The sequence below is a fragment of the Dermacentor variabilis genome, chromosome 1, assembly GCF_050947875.1.
Source record: "Dermacentor variabilis isolate Ectoservices chromosome 1, ASM5094787v1, whole genome shotgun sequence".
NCBI lineage: Eukaryota > Metazoa > Arthropoda > Arachnida > Ixodida > Ixodidae > Dermacentor > Dermacentor variabilis.
Genome location: NC_134568.1, coordinates 223,516,844 through 223,537,098, shown reverse-complemented (window position 1 = coordinate 223,537,098; position 20,255 = coordinate 223,516,844). Strand labels below are relative to the sequence as shown.

The window sequence follows — 20,255 nt, the reverse complement described above, 5'->3', positions numbered from 1 at the left end:
ATGCATTCCAATTTCAACGACAGCTAATTTCTCTGATGTTTTCTTTGACTTCACTTTATGTTGGCTGTATAAGGTCATGATCAACAAGATCTAGCGCTTCGGTTTCCCTTATTCTGTTGGTGATATATATATATATATATATATATATATATATATATATATATATATATATATATATATATCACCAAAATTTCGTGATACGTGTAATTCTAGCGGAACAACAGCGCAACGGTACACCGAATTACGTACCATTCACACGAAGCACCGCGGAGTAGGCAGTGGTTGCCGCCTGATTCTTCACCACGCACGTGTAGTTGCCCGAGTGCTCGAGCTGCAGGCTGTCGGTGGACAGCATGCTGTAATCACGCTCGTTGTGCACGTTGATTGCCGCCTGCGAGCTGGGCGCACTGTTTTCCACTACCGGCACGCCGTCTTTGAGCCACGTGAACAGAAACGGAGGGTCACCTTGGACCACAGTGCAGAACACCTTGATGCGCATGCCAACCTGCATGTCTTTGCGGAACTCGTAGTGCGAGATGACTGGAGGCTCTGCGCAAAAAAAGAAGACAATGCACCACAAGTTAAAAACGCCGATCTATAGCATTCGAACGAAGCAAGTTGATAGATGTTGACGGCCGCTGGCTTGGCAGCCAGAACATTGTTCGTCTGAGGGCACCAGTGAATCTTGATATCAGGAACAGATCCAAAGACCACATCTTTATCATAAAAATTAGCTTTTTTTTTGCTTTCTGTTCGCTTTCGTTTCTTTCTTTCTTAATGCTGCAAAACTGCGCTCAGACGTTGTACCTTTCGCCGCAATAAAGTCAGTTAAAGCTTTAAATATACGACAAGTATTATTATTATTATTATTATTTGTTTGGAAACGTGTATACATTTGACAGGAAAGGGAAAGCGAGGAGCGGGCTGGCAACTGACACCGGTAGGGCCATAGCGCCTGCCTACTCTTCAGAAAGGAGGAGACAGAAACATAAAAATGGAAGCTAGGAAGAAGGTGATAGAAGATTAAAGAAAGAGCAAGACGGCGGGACAAACCTCAAAGAATTAAGCAGAACAAACAGAGTACAGGTTTGTTGTGTACAAACATACACAGTAGGGCCAGTCACTGCAGGTCACGCTACTACAGAATGTTAAATAGAAGAAATAGTGTCTGAGCTATAAACGTGAAGCCAAGTTAGTTAATCCTAGATGAGTAAGGAGACCGCGATAAGCCTGAACACGTTGAGACGCACAACCACTGGGGTACAAATATTCGTCGAGTGTCGTACACCGAAGGCCAAGGATGTGGCAGTCCCTCACCAGCGACATGCGCTGCGCACTGAAAGCGGGACACTCCAATATCAAGTGCTGAAGCGTCTCACAGCAACCGCAAGACGTACAGGATGGACTGGCCACACGTCCTTGCCTGTGTAAACGTTCGCACACGTTCACACAGCCAACCCTTTGCTTGAGTAGTTGTACTCTAACGCCACGAGGCAAGCCGCGACCACTAATACGGAACGGGAACGTTCCATTTGCGACGCGATGGTCTGAATGCTGCTTGAGTAGGTGGTGACGAATCAGCACACGAGCGTCATTAGGCTTGAACAAAATAAAACCCATTTAATGCAGTCATGGTGGCTAGTATTCTGGTATTGTTTGGGCGTTTCACATTTAACGCACGCGTAATGACTGCGACAGCAACATAATCAGAGAAAGAGAAAACAAGGAGAGGAAAGGTAGGGAAGTCAACCAGACGGGCGTCCGGTTTGCGATCCTACATAGACGATACGGAGAAGGGGGAACACGCGAGGAAAAGAACGACAGAGTGAGCACTGCGCAAACGGCGGACCTTGTACCCGATGACTATAACTGGTCTCTCAGGTGAATGCACATCAAGAACTGCACTAGTGAGCGCATAGGGTTTTACGCCAGTGCCGGGTGTGGCCACGGTCCCAGAATTTTCTAATCAGAATATATCCCGCAGTTCAGCTGATTGTAATTTGTCCGGGAATAAAAGAGTTGTACCTCGTACGGAGGACAGATACACAACAGGAGTTCGATTCTTTCCTGACACCTACAGGAGTTGCGAGTCAAACTATGGGGCATAAGCATGCGGTAATAAGCGTTCGTAAACGCCACTCCCAGCCATACGTGGCACAGCAGTATTGTTTCGCAGCAGGAGAGGCTAGCTGGCGCTTGCAGCCGTAGCTAAGGGTCCCGGTAAGGCAGGCGGCAATTGGAGACACTCAGAAAACTTCACTGCGTCAGTGGCCCATTTTGTTATTGAGATTGTCTTTATCTGAGCACGAAGACGAAGGTTCAATGCAGCGTCCGTCCTGAACAAGTTATTTATAAGTGTCTGGTCGTCTTTGTGGGCAGACCAGGTAGCCTTGATAGGGAAATCGTTGCCGACGATGCCACAATGACTCGGGAGCCATTGAAAAATGATGCCGTGCCCTATTTTTTAAGCCTGATGGTTAACTTCTCTTATGACGTGTACCATCTACTCGTATGTTCTGTGACGTAAAGCAGAGTGGAGATTATTAAGAGCTGCCTCAGAGTCAAAAATGTGGTCCATTTCTATACCGGTTCAACGGCACGTAAATGACGTAGTTCAAAGCGGCATAGGGAGCTGCAGCTTCTGCAACCGATGGTTCTCCTATCACGCCAAACTGCAACTTGTTTTATTGAAATTAAAATAAAAGAAAGCGATGTAGTCACCTTATAATGGTGATGGCTAGCCCTTTCCGCATAGTAGTTAAAGTAACGATAAAAATTTATTGAAATAAAAGATGAAGCAAAGTCATAGGGTAAAAGTTGTACAGCATACTGTCTTATTGAGAACTGAACACAGCGAGATAAAAGGTGAGGACCATTTGGGAACGCACCGAGTCCCTACATGTGGCACAACGGACACCGTGCATATGTATTCTTCACAGGAGCAGACCCAAGACTCAAAATTTCAACAGTATCGTTCCCGTACAGAATAAATATTGTCGCTTCCAAGGATCGGAAGCAGCAATTTTTAGCAATCGGCCATATTCCTTGCCTTGGCGAAGAAAAGTATGCCTATCCAGTGTTGTGCAAGTAACTTATTTACCAAAGGTAATCTTGCATAGGGCTGCTGCACTGTGTAATCCTATACTGAACACAGAGTTCCATAATAAAATACATTTCAAGAAACTCTGTATAACTCTATACGTGTTTGGGAATTTCAACAAGGACAGTATCAAATAGCCGCAGTTTCAATGCCATCACGCACTCTCTTGAGCAAGAAAGAGAATCTTGTTTCGCTGCTGTGTTTAGGATAGTATGAGACGTAAAATAGAACTCTGGAGGTTCGTTCGTGATTTCAGAGAGTGGCAGAGAGTCACCGCTCACTAAATCAACAGAAAAAAAGTGTAATAATATATTTAGCTTTGCAAGTATACAGACAAAGCAATAAACAAAGAAATTTCGGAAACAGCACAAGTGCCTTATTATACGTTATATACGTGGCAGGCCACAATCTGCATCGAAAAAAGGAGCGTACGTACGACGAGTATCACGTTTTATCTTAAACCAAGCTGAAAAACTGGAAACCGGAGGGCCCAGCGGAGCCGTAATGGCGCCGGGCTCGTTGGACGGCGCCCCTGAATAGACTAGTCTTGGTTCTCGTAATATCAGCGTAGAAGACGGGAAGGTTGTTTATCTTTCTGTTTGCTACATACACAAGTCGTTGGTGATGGGAAGGCAGACATAAAAAAAAACAAAGAAAAAAAAAACACGCACCGAGAAGACAGAAGTCGATGCGATTAGTTCAAGCTCAAAGACGGAGTTCGCTGTTCAAATCTTGAACCGATAAAGATAAAAACTAACCAAAACTGCATTTGAAAGCTGAAAAAAATTCTTGCGCGTCTATGTAGGGAGTTATGATGAACGACATTTAATGGTATATAAATGAAAAAGCGAAATTTCGCCACGGGAACAGCATATATAGAAAGCGTACTTATTGAAAGATGCTCTGAGATGGAAGCACCACCACTTAGTTTTCTTTTCAGTCATCATCACCAGTCACCTTAGTCACCCAACGTACTTCATTTCTATGGTAGAAGTTTTCGTGAGTTGGGAATTAAAATAGATAGACCACTGCATCTCAAGACATGTCATGCAAAAAAAATTACATTGTTGTATAGCGCTATGGGTCATTGTGTCCGTTTTACCATTGCAAGACGAGGGGCAACATGAAAGAGGTTACACTAACACAAGCATGTCAGGAAAAAAAAAAGAACTTCGGTTTCTATTGAACAGCCCGCTTGATAAAAATAACTTTGCGCAAACAAGTTGCACAGATCGAGGTCGTTGCCCTGAATGGCGCGCATACATGAAGAATGAAGGTTGCGGGCGAGCGCATTGTACGCACACTGTTTTTATAAAAGTATAACAATTCCGCAGCGGTTGCGGCTGGCGCAGAAGAGGTCTGATCACTGTATTCTAGTTTTATTGCGCATGAAGTTGCACGACACCACTCCTCACGGGCAAGCGAGCTCGTAGAGACGCTTGGCACGTTTTGATTTGGCCTTACCTGGGTGCAGTATAGAATGCAGGCGAGAGCTTGTGCGTACAAGGAAAGCAAGGATAGCACAGGCATCTCAGAGCGACGGTGACGTGGCGTCTCGAGGATGCCCTCTCCACTCACGCAGCACCTTGCGCGCTATCGTGGCAGCAGCTGTTCCCTTTCGCCCGCTCTTCGACGACGGCGTTCGACGACGTTCGACGGAAAAGGGGGAGTACTTGGCGTTTCGACAGCAGCGCAGCTCTTGCCTCAGGCGGTCAGTTTCCCTCTTCTCCAGAGGCATAACGACGACACATTGGAGACCAAGAGCGGTAAAGCGGCAAAGGTGAGCGAAGGAACAGAGAAGGTGGATGGCCATTTGGGGGCATACCATAGAGTAACATAGTGAACGACAAGAGTGGACACTCGAGCCGTTTCACGGCCGAGCTATGGAGCTTCGCCGAATCCACTAGCTGGCAGAGCACATCAAGAAAAATGTGGCTGTGGCTGCGGCTTGACAGGCGGCACGATCGACCCAACCCGTACGAAGCCTGTTCGGGCCCTGTCGCCGGGCTCTTCCTGTAAAATGCGCCCGAGGATCGTTGTTGGGTTCTTCTGCCAGCGCCTGGCACTACTGCTTCGTCACCGTTTCATGTTAAAACCGCAGGAAGTTATTTTGCACGTTGTTAAAGACTTATTCTCTTTGTATTTCGTTATGTCACTGTTAGCCGCATGAACGAGTGACAGCCGCCTTGAAATCATTAAAAATTAAATTATGGGGTTTTACGTGCCAAAACCACTTCCTGATTATGAGGCACGCCGTAATGGAGGACCCCGGAAATTTCGACCACCTGGGGTTCTTTAACGTGCACCTAAATTTAAGTACACGGGTGTTTTCGCATTTCGCCCCCATCGAAATGCGGCCGCCGTGGCCGGGATTCGTTCCCGCGACCTCGTGCTCAGCGCCTTGAAATCATGAACAGCGCTGCTGCCCATTTGCAACGCTGAATTTCATTTCGCATTATTTTTCTTTGATTATGCGCAACAATGAGCGGTGATGCTAGCGATGACAGCAACGCGGCAGCGTCCGAGCTGCGAGGCGTGTTCGATACAATGACGAAGTTGGATGGACGGATACAACTTTCTTGTACGTCCGGCAAGGTTTAAAGCGACCCCGGCTCAGGTCTCCCACGGGGGAACGTCAAGGCCCTGCCTCAACGCCGCCTCACGGGCTTGCTGGACTGCCCACGAATGACGAAGTTAGAAAATAAAATAAAATGGTTCGTTAGGAAATGCGACCTATGAACATATGCCGTTCGGTGCAGAGAGCATTATGTTACGCGCAGCGGCTTCCGAAAAAGTATAGTGCTCCAATTTTGCAAAAGAAATGTAGCGATATTTTTAGCTAAATTTGTAGCTAAATATTTGCAGTAGGGCAATACCTCCGTAGAAGGCTATGTGCGCTCGAGCGTTGTTAGCTGTTTTGCATTGGGCTCAAGATACATGTTTTCATGTTTTAATTGTGTGTGGAGTCCTTACCGTAGAAAGTTTCTTGTTTCTTGGCATATATAACAGTGCTTCCTTGACCTTAGATCAGAAAAATATGCATTACACGAAGGGACGCAGAATCTCCATTCTAAAGCTTTGAAGCCTCCAGTATTGCTTACCTTCTGCCTGTCATTCTACGTGTTGCAGGAATATCTACTATTTCATCAAAATACACTATACAGCCAAAGGAAATCATGCATATTCAAGGGCAAACTTCCAAATATCAGAATACGATTGCAAGGCTTCGAAGACAGCAGGTGAAGACCCCCAACTCAAAGTGCTTAAAGGGCCCCTGAAACGGTTCGGACAAATTTTGTAGACGCGTAGGGTGCAGCTTAAGTAGAACATTCGCACCACAATTTAAGTGAATCGTTACGTATTAATGGAGCTCTGTGCCACCAGGTGGCTGCACCGTGCAGACCTTTCACATTTGCCCTTCTGCTCATCTCATGGCTCTTCCCGTTACGGCACAGTCAAGCGGCCAGACTCTGTCTCCTTACGCTTGCGTTTGCCCTAATACCGGACTCGCGAAACGCTATTGCGTTAGTAATCTTCCGGTGTAAAGTGACGGCCACAACCGCGCAAATCCTGGCGCCGATCGGTTAGCGGCAGTCCGATGCGCAGCAGCCAGTTCGCTCGTACGCTGCCTTGCAGAGGGACACGATGTCGCAGCTTGACATATTGCCAGTCGCTACGTTTACAGTCCACAAGGCAACAAAGTCGAATCATAGTGCTCGCGAAAAGACTAAGACCGACTCTGACCGCGGAGCTCTCGTCAAAATGGAGTACGTTGTAACACAAGCAGACGACACATGCTGTGTGCCGGAAGTGCTTAAGTGTGCTGAAAAATTGTTCTTGTGCATTCTCTTTATGTTACTTTCTTTTTATAAAAACAAATGAACTAACATTCCAATTATTATGAAGATCATTTGTTTACCATAAAGTTGGAAAAATTATCGATCATGCGCCCTGGTCAGCCAATCGGATAGCTCGCCCCACTGACGTCGTATGGGTGATTTCGGTCAAATGGGTAGGGGCGGCTTAAAATTCTGCCGAGCAGTGTGCTGCGATCGGCAGCGATGTACATTTTTAAAACCTTATAATAAATCACACCCTTTACGCGGAGCACTTAGATGCGTCAATTAATGCTCAGAAGGACCTGCTCTAACAACTCTGTACGTTTGTAGAAAATCGTCAAAATCGTTTCAGGGTCCCTTTAAGTGCAGCTGTTTAATGAGGGACGCACTGGCTTAGACATTCGCGATGAGAATGTTGGTGCGTACCCAATTATTTTTGTAGCCATTTTATTTTGGTGCGCAACCATCCACATAATTTTGCTACCTTAATTCACCATCCTTCGCAAAAGTACAAGAAAAAGCGTCCTATTTTTTCCTTCTAAAACAATCCCATTTTGAGCAAATTAATTGCTGGCGTGTCTGTGCAGTTTTTTTTTTTTTCGTTATCTGGATACTTGCAACACGACGGCTTGAATGTGTTTTACTTGTGTAAATTTATTGCCATCGCACCATTAATTTCCGACTATTCTGCATTATACCGGTGTCACACGACCACTTTCGATCGCGATCAAGCTCGATCCGGATCTAAATTCTCGACTGTAATTGGCTTCCTTGCGCAGCTTGCGCAAAAGAACCAATCGCCACCGAGAAATTCAAGTTAGATCGGGCTTGATCGCTATTAAAACTGCGTTGTCTGACACCCGTGTTACTTACATTTCGCAGTTTCTTCCCGTTTTCATGTATCTGCCTCTTACAATCTTGCTGCAATAAATTGTCTGTATTTCCGTGTTCTTGGCTGTGCGGCAGGTTGATTTATATTTAATGAACATGGCACATTTATTTACGATACTCCTTTTGGCGTGAGTTGCTAGATGTACAATATCACAAGCGATAAAATTCTACTTAACTGTTGGCATGATTGTTGCGCTAAGTTACAGCTTGAAACAGAAAATATAAATGTAAATAAATCTTACATAAAGGGGAACATCTTTGCGCGCTCGTCGTCGCAACATATAAACAGCGGCACAAGCGCCTGCATGAAATCACTCGATTAAAGCAACGGTATGGGTCACAAAAATAAATAATAAAAGAAACGAAACTGAAATCATGGCCTCCAAGATTCAGCGGGGTGCGGCTACCATCTTGGAGGCTGGTGCGTTTCGCCGATTCCGCTAGGTGCGCTAAGAGCCAAAGTCGGCCGCAGGCGCCTACGGGAGTGTCCACTGTTTACGTTTACTATAGTAATCTATGGGCATACTTGATGACGGATCGGAAGAGTCGCAGCGTAAATGTTATCGGTTCATGCAGTGGGTTGGCTCACCTGACTAGCGTCACCAACCGTTGCGTCACGACGACAGCAGTGTCGGTCGATGTGGCCGGGGCCACTTCACGCAAAACAGATAGGCTGGTTATTGTGCATAGGCCAATGATTCACGGCGACGGTACCATGCCAAGCAACGGGCGATGAAGGGGCTGTCGTATGCGGCGCTTGGTGAAACAGTATGTTTGTGGTCGCTGCCGCTTCGGTGCTTCGGCGTAACTCAGGATCGCGGCGACAAGCTGCGGCTGAATGAGCAATGGAAGGGTCTCACCGATCTCTTGAATCACATGGCGGAGCATAGGAGCCAAGGTGGTGGCATTCTGCTGCTACTGCTGCTGCTACTGAGTTTACAGCAACGACAGCTGTTGAGCCACCTCGCCACGCACGGGTGCTTTGATTTGCATGAAGACCGATCAGTGTTCAGGGACGACTGCTAGCCCCGCGAGTGGCTCGTCGCGCTGGTAAGGACGCCGTGTCAGAGCTCGTTGATTCCGCTATTCGTCATAACTACGATACAGAGTTACAATTTCTCACACAGGGCGACGGGACTTCGCAATGAGCTTATGAAAGACGTCATCGTCGATGCCCTTCATTATGTGCTGAATTTTAGCAGCCTCTGTAACAGAAGCCTCGACACGCTGGCAGAGGTCGACGACGTCCACAATGTAGCCGGTAAGCGTTCCATCGGGATGTTGTGCCCGAATGTGCGAACGTTGTTCTGCGCGCAACTTCCGGGCCGCAGGGTGGCCGAAGAGTTCCAAGAACGACGCCTTAAAAGCGGACCTGGCCTGAAAGTCCCCTTCGTGGTTCCTATGGCATACGTTTGACTCGTCCGTAAAATTACATTACTTAGGTTTGTGGCATCATCCCATCGGTTTTGCGCACTTACCCTCTCGTACGACTGGAGTCAGTCCTCGACATCATGGTCGTCCGTGCCACTGAACGCCGCAAGGTTTATTTGTCGAAGCGTGCCGGGGCAAGTGACGGCCGGTTGTGGTGGCGTCTGCTGGGCCGCATCGGTTGGCATGGTAGACTGCAGCGTACGGGATCGGAGTTCCAGTGTGGCGTTGTTGATACACGGAACCTCTACTAATTGAAAGGGGGTTTATTTTTCGAAGGCCGTAGAGACAAAAGGTTCGCAGCAAAGAGCACTAGTTAAAGTGTAGTGCCTCTCTCGCGCACTACGTTGACGACCCTGCTTGCGCCTGCGATCTCCTCTTCTTCTTTATCTTCTTCATTATTATGTGTATAACCAACGAATTTGTTACGAGCAATTATATATCACTAAACATAGTTATTCAGGAACAGTATCATTGCATTGTTACAATAGTGGTTCCGCGTGGAGGCTCCCCTTGTTTGTCACTGTTGACCAATTCATGTCTATCTTCCCATAGGCCCTTTTTCCTGCTTAACCGTAGTCATGTATCATTTGTGTCTATGCGAATAAGAAAAGTCAACATCGATTACGGTGCTCCCTAATGCGAAATTTGAGCGCAACTCTATACGTGTTTTCATTTCACGATATATTGGCTGGCGCGGACAATCTGTCTCATGCGGCACGTTGCAAACGAGCGAAGTGTGGCGCGACTGCCTCGCTAATCGGGAGATCGCGAGAGACAGTGCGTGGGCCCGATTCACAGCAACCGCCCCAGGCAGACCTCCGCTCATGCAGCGCTTTGTTTCAATATATGGTATAGGTGGACGCGCTCGCCGCATGCCTTATCGATGGCGTCATCGGTGAACAGACTACTGCGCGCCATCTCGTAGCGGTCGTCGCCACAGAGTCCCGTCTTGCGCTCCGCTACGTTTTTCTTCTCACGTTTCGCCATACCCTCCTCCTCCGCTATCCTACTTGCGCTCTCTTTGCTATAGCCGTCTTTTTTTCCCCGCTGCGCTCCGCGTTCGCTCTTTCATCCTTCGTTGTGCTCTTTCGCTCGGTGACGCCGAGGGAGGACGCCGAGGGACGACGCCGACGTGAAACGCAGTAACGGGTGCCTAAGAGCTGTTCTATAAAAAGAATCCTGAACTGAACCGAAAGTGGTGAATAGCTCAGGAACATGTGTTATAAGGTTAGTGTGGTTCTGTTTGCTGTCTCTGTGCGCCTGTGCGCCTGGGCGCCAGTACAGGCCTGCTAGGAAAAAAAACTCCAGTTTTATTTCAAGAGCCTGTTTCGATGCTGTTTCATGGCATACGGTCTCATTTCTTCTCCTTAATGCTGTTGATATTAACACTATATACTTCCCAGATGTCATTGCGTTCTGGTTCCTACGAAGTAACCGTGTTGTGTGGGGAGTAGTTTGGAACCAATATAATGGGCAGCCTTCATTTGATTAATTGACTGTACTGGTTCGCCGTTCGTGACAGCAGCAGCAGCAGTAGGAGTGCTGGCGCCGATGTCTTGCGACGCTGTCTTTAAAGAACTTTAAGTCTGCGGGGCAATAACAGCCATGAACACGTGTGTTCAACTTCTCTACTGGAGTAAAAAGATAGAAGAAATGTAGCCCTCACTGCACAGGTTGTGGTTTAACACGTCGTCCCAATATGTCCTTACTAGGGCTCGTGTTCTGTGTAGTTACTAGTGCATTATGGACCTACGTGAACGTGCTTCTCTTGATGGTGGCGATAATAATAATAATAATAATAATAATAATAATAATAATAATAATAATAATAATAATAATAATAATAATAATAATAATAATAATAATAATAATAATTTATTATTATTATTATTATTATTATTATTATTATTATTATTATTATTATTATTATTATTATTATTATTATTATTATTATTATTATTATTATTATTTAATTTTCACCGCGCCCTATACGCAACCACCCGCCCTCCAAAAGAAAAAAAAATGAAAACGCCTTAATGCTTCACTTAAATGAGTAATGCGCCATCACTTCTATAATTCGATGACTATCTGTCGACGTTGACGTGGCAACGCCTTATTTCATGGTCGATTTGAGTATTATTATGACATTATAATCCGCTGGTACTGTAACGGATGCTGCCCACGATTCTACCACGTCACTTATGGTGAAATTAAACAAAATGGCCCGACCGCTTTTAGTTTGTTATTTTGCTCTTAAACATGATACATATGCCCTGCAGCTATAGCATATGGAACTCACTACTACAATTTGACGATACCTATGGCTACGTAGCCACGCATGCGTACTTATACCTATGCGAACCGTGGCTCTCGCTTTGTTACAAGCACCTCCATACAGCACAGTGCGGTGGAGAGCACCGTGCAATCCTAATCGGCCGCCGTACGCCGCGCAACCGCTGCCGCTCCTTCAGTCACGTGCCTCACTATGTCACAGCACGTCGCTGCTGCTCCTTCCCAACGGTATGCTGCTCTCAACACACCTGCTGCTCAACCCAAGACATCACAATCACCATCATTATCATATTTACGTTCATTGCAGAACGTTGGCCTCTCCGAGCGATCTCCGAAGACATATCTTCTTCCATATTGCTGAAGACCGAGTTCAGATCCATAAAATCATATAAAATGCTGTGGCATTAAAACCCTTGCGGGGACGTATTCTCTGCACTGGTATCGGTATCAGCACCACGACACATTTGGGTACGCTGCCTCCAGTATCTGCCTACGTTACGAACCCGGGTACAATGCCGACAACCCAGTCATTATCTGTGTCATGCTATCCATTAAAAAGACAGAAAATAAAAAAAATTAAAGGCATCATCAAAATTTGCGAAGGGATGAAAAAGACATTGATATCAGCATAATACGAGGTGTGTACTTGTGTTGCTACCGTGCTCGCAATCTTTTTGCACACTCCGAGGCACGCCTTGTGAAAGTTTCATTCAGTGCCTTTGACAGCAAACGAGCGATAGAACAGCGAAGGAAAGTCATCATGTACGTTGTTCAGAAAACAAATTGCTGCAACACACAAAAAAAGGAAAAAAAAAGATACGTCGGACCTGCCTTGTTTCACCATCATAAAAGCTTCGATAACATTGAATTACGGAAAAAAAAAGTGAAACCTGTCAACGTCTTGAGCGATACGAGTTTAACACGCAGCCACATTCAGAGCCAAAGATGTCACGCTTTCTTTCAACGTTGTTTATCTTTGCCGTCCCTTGCTGAAAATTGGGACACCCATGGCGCGCTATTTTCTTCCTTCTTTTTTCCTCTTTTTTTCGTGCGGAACGATAAACACGTGTCTTCGCTCACAGGAATGCCGTCCTCCCTCGGGAAGCGCAAGGAACGCTGTTTGCGCAGCATTGCGCGCTGTCAAGCGATGCTATGAAGAAAGACGCCGGAAACACTGGCGGCCTGCTCCATGCGCCTTACTACGAGGAGATATTTGCCACGAACCCAGTTCAGGTTCTTCGTTGTCGTATTAGGTTGTTTGTCCAAGTCTTTGCTGTAGCCACGAGGCAATAGAGGTCCATGCTATAGCATTAATGCCCGGGAGATGACAAGCGGGTAAACGTAGCAAAACGTTTGCGTTAAAAGAGCCTTAGATATCCTTACAATGTTGAGGAAATGAGCAACACCAGGCAATAGTGAAAGCAAGATCATGAAAGAAAAAAGGTGGTCAAATAAACGTTATAAAGCGATAGCCGTTGCTATTTGCCTTACTTTCGCGTGCCGCCATGTGCCGCCTACGCACTGCAGAGAAAGCCCCCAGTGAGAGAAATACAAGATGTAGAACAGATTTCTTAGCGTGTATGCGTGGCGTCAGACGCAAATTGCATAGCGAAACAGCACAAAGATATAATAAGGTTGTCAATAAAGGAAGACTCGACCATGAGCACGGTAATCTGCGCGCGGAACGGATTGCGGGGCCCAAGTCTATTTACTTGTAGGGCCGAACAAGAACGGTATTGGTATTAGAGAGAGAAAGAGGGGGGGGGGGAAGGGAGAGATAGCAAAAAAAAAACTAATTATTTAAGAACAGAATATCATATAGGCGATTGGTATGTTGTGTCAGCATGTAATCAGCTTTCTACGCGAATATTTTTACAAATACGAGTGGTATTTCTTTTTCACATTCCTTTTTGTGTTCCCTTGCTTTGTCTTCCGCGCGGTGCTTCCGTGGGAGACCACGTTTCACAGATGCCACTGAGGTAGACGCCTCAGAGTGCATCGCAGTAGACACAGCACCGATGAAATCCGAAGAGCAAGTGACCCGTGGGAGACAGTGATGGAGACAGAGACGTGTGCAATGACCCACGCACTAGGCACAACTTTAGTCAACCGTAACCGTGGAGCCACCGTGGCGTCGGGCAAGCGTAGTCGTCTCGCACCCCGGAGACCCGGCTTCGGTTCCCACCCAGACCGAAATGTACCAAATTTTCTCTTCAATTACATTAATCGACTTCGTTTACAGAAACCTACCAGACAATTGTGACGTCAGTCCGAGCATTTTTGACGTGCTTCTACTCGTCGCGCCATGGGCCATTCTTTGGTACCATCTTTCAGTCACGCCGCCGACGACATCGCCGGATTTTCGCGTAATGGGGCGCATAAGGCTTTCGCATTAGAAAGGAAGGGAGACGCGGGAGTCGTTCAACTAAATCACTTCAACGAAGCAACTGCAGTGGTGCCAGGTTTTGTCGCCTTCTGGTGTGAAGGCCGTATATGCCGGCATTACAAGATTTATCAGGGCAAGGTATATGTAAACTGGTAGCGAAGATTCCATAGAAAACCACATGTCAAGAAAATGGGGCTCGTTGTAACCGTCGCTATCTACGTATCGTGGGTACAACTAACAGCACGCAAAAAAAAAATGAAAAAGAAAAAAGTGACTTCACAAACGGAAAGATCTTACGCTGCTTGACGCGGATGTTGGAATTTCTTTAGCGCCCGGCATTACGGCCGCTACGACAGCAGTTATTCTTCTTTTGAGGCTGAAGAGAGTTTGCCACTCGCCTCAGCTGAAACGCCAGCGTGTCCTTTAACCATTAGGAGTGGCGTATGTCTTAATGTCAACGTAATTAGGCTGTTATTGACGGCAATTGCTCCAGTAGCTTCCTTAGGAAGGTGAGCAAATAGGATGGAAATAAATGATACTGCCGAATAGCTTTCAAAATAAACTTCACTTTTATTCGTCTTGAATAACGCAGCCAATATAACTGACCTAATAAAACATGTTTCAATTATGAAAAATACTATGGCCAGCACACAGTCGTAATGCATAGCAACCTTTGCGAATCATTTTCACAGAATCATCGGCAATTCCGTGCCACACCCTGTATTTATATACAATAGTTATCAGACAAGACAACATTGCCCCAAATTATCATTTAGAAAACATTCCACTTATTAATTTTGCTGCCCGTCAGACACTCAGAGTCTGTGTTACGGAGAGTAAACGAACATATTGCGACGTTCCTTCGCTGGGCGTTCCGCATTTATCGTTAGAACGAGACAATTGCGTCCGATACCGCAGCATGAACTTGCACGATAACAAAAAACCTGCCCCAACACCTTTCGCCAACGTATGCAGTGCGCTCGGTCACGGAAAATTTGAAGTGAAGCGTACGCCACACTTTGAAGAAACACACAAGGAAATAATAATAACAATAAAAAACTCGGACGAAACGGCCGCGTTCAAGCGAGCAACGCCATTCCTGACGACGTAATAGCTGGCTTGCACAACCTTGCCAAGTCTTGCTCCAAAATCACTGGTTGGTAGGGTTGCCAAGAAAGAACAAACTTGTGATAAAAAAAAATTAACATTTGTTCTTTTATTGCAGGAAAAATATCTGAAACGGAAAATTTACTCTTATGATAGTATTCTGATTAAAATTTTTCGAACATTTTCTTTTCCACATAGGTTTTCTAGTTTCGGAATTTGTCCCTCCCTCACCTAGTCGCGCTTCAATCGTGCACCACTAAATGATATCCCTGGCGATAGGTTTTGGCACGCTTTTCGTTCCAAGCTCCGCGACCTATGTAGAAGGACCTTAGCAACGGTGTGCTCTACGTGTGCTCCCGAGGGATCGAATGCCTCATGGTACGGCCGCACGGTGCGTGCTGATAAAGATAAAAGAAAAAAATTACCGACGATTACGTTACTTCCTAATGCGAAATTTGAGCGCAGCAAATAAGCTGTTTCACCTTTTCGATAGATTGAGGCAAAGAAATCGAGCAACACATGTATGCGCTATCACAGAATTTTTTTTTTATTTTTCACACGTATTCCTTTAACAAAGACTCCACTAACAGTTCTTGACAGTCATGAAGGAAGCTTTGTGGTCGGAGAAATAGACTGATATATGTTCGACTTGGTACACCAATGCTTGATTCTCAAAGACGAGATCTATACAAGTGCCTCGCGAGGTTGTCACAGCCGTGGGACGCGTTACGAGCGAGAGGAACGGGATGTTCTCCCGCATAAGTGTTAGGAAATTGCTGTTTGTCTTTATGTCAAGCCGCCACCGATCTGGCTCTCTGATTGCCACCGCACAGGGCGAACGGCAGCGGCAATTTCGGCTCGGGCGGTGCACATATACAGATCCGCCGCCACCGATCTGGCTCTCTGATTGCCACCGCACAGGGGTTGCATTGGAGGAGGAGCGAAGAAAGGAATTAAGTTCGAGCCGGCGCTTTGACAACCGGAGACTCGCAGGAAGAGGGGGGAGGGGGGCGGCGTGTACACCCAGCGGCAAACGATGGGGGCAGAAGCGCGCGCAGCAAGCGGACAACACGATAAAGGGAGGAGGGAAGAGATAGCAGCGACTGACTGATGCCGCTGACGCCGATAGTGAGTCAACCCCAGCTGCGGAGTTGGTTTCAGGGACAACGAATAACCGGCGCGTCGGCAACTGAAGAGCACCCTATCCGCCACACAAGAACAGGGGGGGGGACCCTTTCCTCCTCTTTCTACATGGCGGCGACGGTGTTCTATGCAGTCACGTTATCTTGACTCTCTAGCGGCGTCAGCGGCATCCAGCGGTATCAGTCGGTCGCTGCTAGCGCTGGGGGGATGAAAGGGGGGCGGAGCTGGTTACGAGGCCGACGACAACGCCGACGACGACGCGAAACCCAGGAACGGACGCCAAAGAGCTGCGCTCTAAAAGCAGCGAAGACAAGAAGTCAAGTGACGCCCCAGGCATGCAGTAAAATGCAGGCAAAAGAAATTATGAGTACGCGACTGATGGTTCTGGGCCACCGTTAAAAAAAAAAAAGAAGGGGAGCGGGGACAGTGGCATCGCTGCAATTAGCATTGGTACATTTAGCACACGCACTTCGCACGTAGCGGCAAATTTGCTAATCTCATCAGCCCATGTGATTTTCTGCTGCCTAAGAGTGCGGGTGCCTTCACTTGGTACATGCTCTGTTACGTAGTTTAGTGGACCACCGGAGCAGAGCTTGCCAGGTCATAGCACGAGCCCAAGAGGTCGCCTTCAGTGGCGACTGATTACCATCTGGTGGGGTCGCACAACCCATCACTCGCAGTACCGGTAATATGTAATAGTTTTAATATATATATAAATGATATTAGTTCAGGAATTAGTTCTAGTATACGGTTGTTTGCCTATGACTGCGTCTCGTATTGGAAAATTAGAAAAGAAGATGACGTTGCCCTGCTACAAGATGACTTATCATCTTTTGAATGTGTTTGGATTTGTGTTTTTGAATGGTGTTGAAGATGGAAAATGAACTTAAATACTAAAAAATGCGGTCATGTTGCTTTTACACGTAAGAAACACAGGCTAACCTCTGAGTATGTCATCAGCAATAACACAGGGAAGCAACAATTTCACTATAAATACTTAGGTGTGACATTCTCGGCCAATTGTTCATGGAATGCTCAGGTTGATACAGTGGTAGCTAAGGCCGCCAACACCTTAAAATTTATACAGCGAAATTTGAGACAGGCACCGCCTTGTTTGAAATCAACTGCTTACCTAACATACGTTCGACCAATGCCCGAATATGCTTGTGCCGTGTGGGACCCTTGGCAAAGAACACTAAGTGATAAATTTGAAAAACTCCTGAACAAAGCCGCAAGGTTTCTCTTATGCTGGTATTCGAGAACCGATAGTTGTACCAAAATAAAAAGAAATGAAATACGATGGGAAATTCTTTCCTCTCGCCGAAAAAAATTGAGACTAAAAAGGCTTTATCAAATATTACATGGTAAAACCGGCATACGAAAGGAAATATACTTACACAGGCCTCATTATGTCTCTGCACGTACTGATCATCAACTCAAGATTTTAGAATACCACACTAGAACTAATATGTATGCTAATTCATTTTTTGTTCGTTCCATTAGCAAATGGAATCGCCTATCAAGTTAGCAAGTGTGCTGTGTCAATGAAGATGTGTTCTTTTTTCGACATTGTAACCCCCCTGCTATAGCGCCTTCGGGCTAAGCGGGGTAATCATTGAATAAAGAATAAAGTTTTATGACTGACTTACTAGACCACCGCTTACCTGTTTTATGCTTTAAACACCTGCGCAATCGACTCTACCTCATAAACTCAACTATTTATGATCCCCTACGCAGCGTTTATTTTCAAATTCACGCATTTTTCTGCTTGATCGAAGGCCTAAGGTTATCATGTTTTGTTTTTTTCTTCTATCTTTGTCATATTAAAATAAAAATTTTAATTCTGAACTTTTACTCGCGAAAACCAGGACATGAATATGAGGCACGCCGTAGTTGGTGACTACGGATTAATTTTGATCACCTGGAGTTATTTAATGTGCATCCAATGCACGGTACACGGGCGTTCTTACATTTAGCCCTCCTCGAAATGCGGCCGCCGAGGCCGAGATTGGATGACGCGCCCTTGGGCTTGTATTGCGGTTCGGGGTCGAGGACGAGAGATGGACACTTGTAGCAGACGAAGAGTACACGAAAAGCTTTATACAATATGTACAGATATAGCAGGTAATAGTATACAAGTAGCGGTGCCGAAGAGCACACCAGACCGACTAGGCTGGTGGCGACTCTCTCTCTAACAATGGGCCGGTTCTGCTTTAAATCCCTTTGGCAGGAACGAGGCAAGACCGGTGCTGACATCAACCGCGTCGCCTTCCTCTTTCGTCGCGGAAGAAGTTCATGCTGGCTGCCGTCTGTCTCCACGGGAAGGGGACAGCCACCGTTTATAAAGCTTTTTTAGTTTCGAAACTGCTCCTCCCAAAGCGGGCGCTTTTGGCGCCTAGGCATTGAGATGGCGCTGCGGTCGAAGTTCGCGCTACGCTAGCCACGCTGCCGCGCAGCAGCGCTGCCGACGTTGCAGTAGCCGTGAGCATTTGCATCGCGTTTTCTTGTCGAGTGGTCCTGATTTTTTTTCCCTGTAAGTGTGTGTGCATTATCGTGAGTAGTGCGTAGGTTGCGCTTCAGCAGCATTCGATGTATAGTATGGTGTGGTCGGTGTGGGCCCTCAAGTTACCCTTGGGACCTGCAAGTATGCAGGTAGCGGGGGCTGCTACTCTTGAACGCCATATTTTTTTTATTTTTCGCTGTCAGAAGGTAGGTGGTGCGTGTGATCTATTTTTGTTAAAATGTGTTAGGACTGGGCAGCCAAATGCCAACGTGTTTCGTGCTGGGATGTACTATAGCGGGTACCGGCGCAACACAGAGAAGAGGCACTTCTCTCCGCCAACCGATCCGCTTCTCCTTGCAAAGTGGGAGAGAGTGATACCGCGCGCAGACAAAGTTTGTGGAAAACATGCAAAGTGTGCGACACCCACTTCCAAGAAGGGGACATTGTGAAGTCGTATAAACAAATAATCACCGGAAAAGAGATCGAAATCGAGCGCGGAGTATGGTCTCTGAGGAGTGATGCAGTTGCGTCGATGATAGGCACGCAGCGTGGCAAAACTGCTTAGCAGCGCAACACCAAATCCCCTATACGCCACCACGGCGGATTTCTTGGCATATCGTCATTGTGCTCTACTCTGCTTGTTTCTAATCGTTCGCTTAGATAAATTCAGCCGTCAATTCATACTCTAACTGTCGCCCATTGTTTTGCCAAGTGTGAAGAAAACAGAACCAGACCGAAAATGATATCGCCGCCTGGAGTGCTTCTAAATTTAAGCGAGACAAAGGACACTGCAACACTCATTCGGAGAAAAAAAATTCTGTCGTTGTGCAGCCGCAAGCCTTAAAAAAAAGAAAAGAAAAGGAACGTGCTCTATCAAATTTCCCTGCTTGCACGCTGTTACATGAAAGAGGCTTTTTCCTATCTTTCTTTTTTCTTTTTCTCAACGTAATGAAACCGTGCTTGCTAGTTCACACCGCAGCGCTTTTCTGGCCACTTCAGGCAATAAGCATATGCAATAAGCATGCCCGTGTGTTATCAGAGTGCTTGATCTCGGATCCATTGTTGAGACAGACAACCGCTGCTGCCATGAATGAATGTCGGAGGCAATGTAAAAGCAGCGAGAACTACCGGTCTGCCCTTCCGGCTGCATAACGCCGCCTTGTTTTCTTAAATGAGCTGACGACCCAAATATTCCGAAAGAGTAGTTGAACATGAGTACGTATGTTTATTAAAACGGTAACAAAAGGCGTCATAGTTACGAATATGACAACGCTGAGCGGCAAAAGGAAAATCTAAAGATATCTAAAACAAAGCAGACAGAGAGTTGATACAAAAGATATGCGACCAAGGCAGTATACAGAATAACCACAAAAAAGGCGCATAGAAAAGGCTGAAATAATGCAGTCAAGGACTTTAGTGAGTAATTAACAATTCTACGTAGAGTACCAGAGTTCTCTCCCCTCAAGCAAGACCCAGCAAGGCCTCACAGTCACTGTATAGGCTGTGCACTATGCGATGTGAAGAGCCATTTTGCTCCAGTGCTTTACAAACGGAGGGTGGAAG

The 20,255-nt window shown here is 46.2% G+C and overlaps 1 protein-coding gene across 1 annotated transcript in view; it reads right to left on the bottom strand.

The window, feature by feature from the left end:
* The window catches only part of LOC142557670 (cell adhesion molecule DSCAM-like), a 416,825-nt gene that overhangs the window by 278,139 nt on the left and 118,431 nt on the right, over positions 1-20,255 (bottom strand). The window contains exon 4 of the mRNA XM_075669684.1: positions 250-549. Within this exon, the coding sequence (XP_075525799.1) occupies positions 250-549 (300 nt within the window). The remainder of the gene's footprint in view (positions 1-249; positions 550-20,255) is intronic.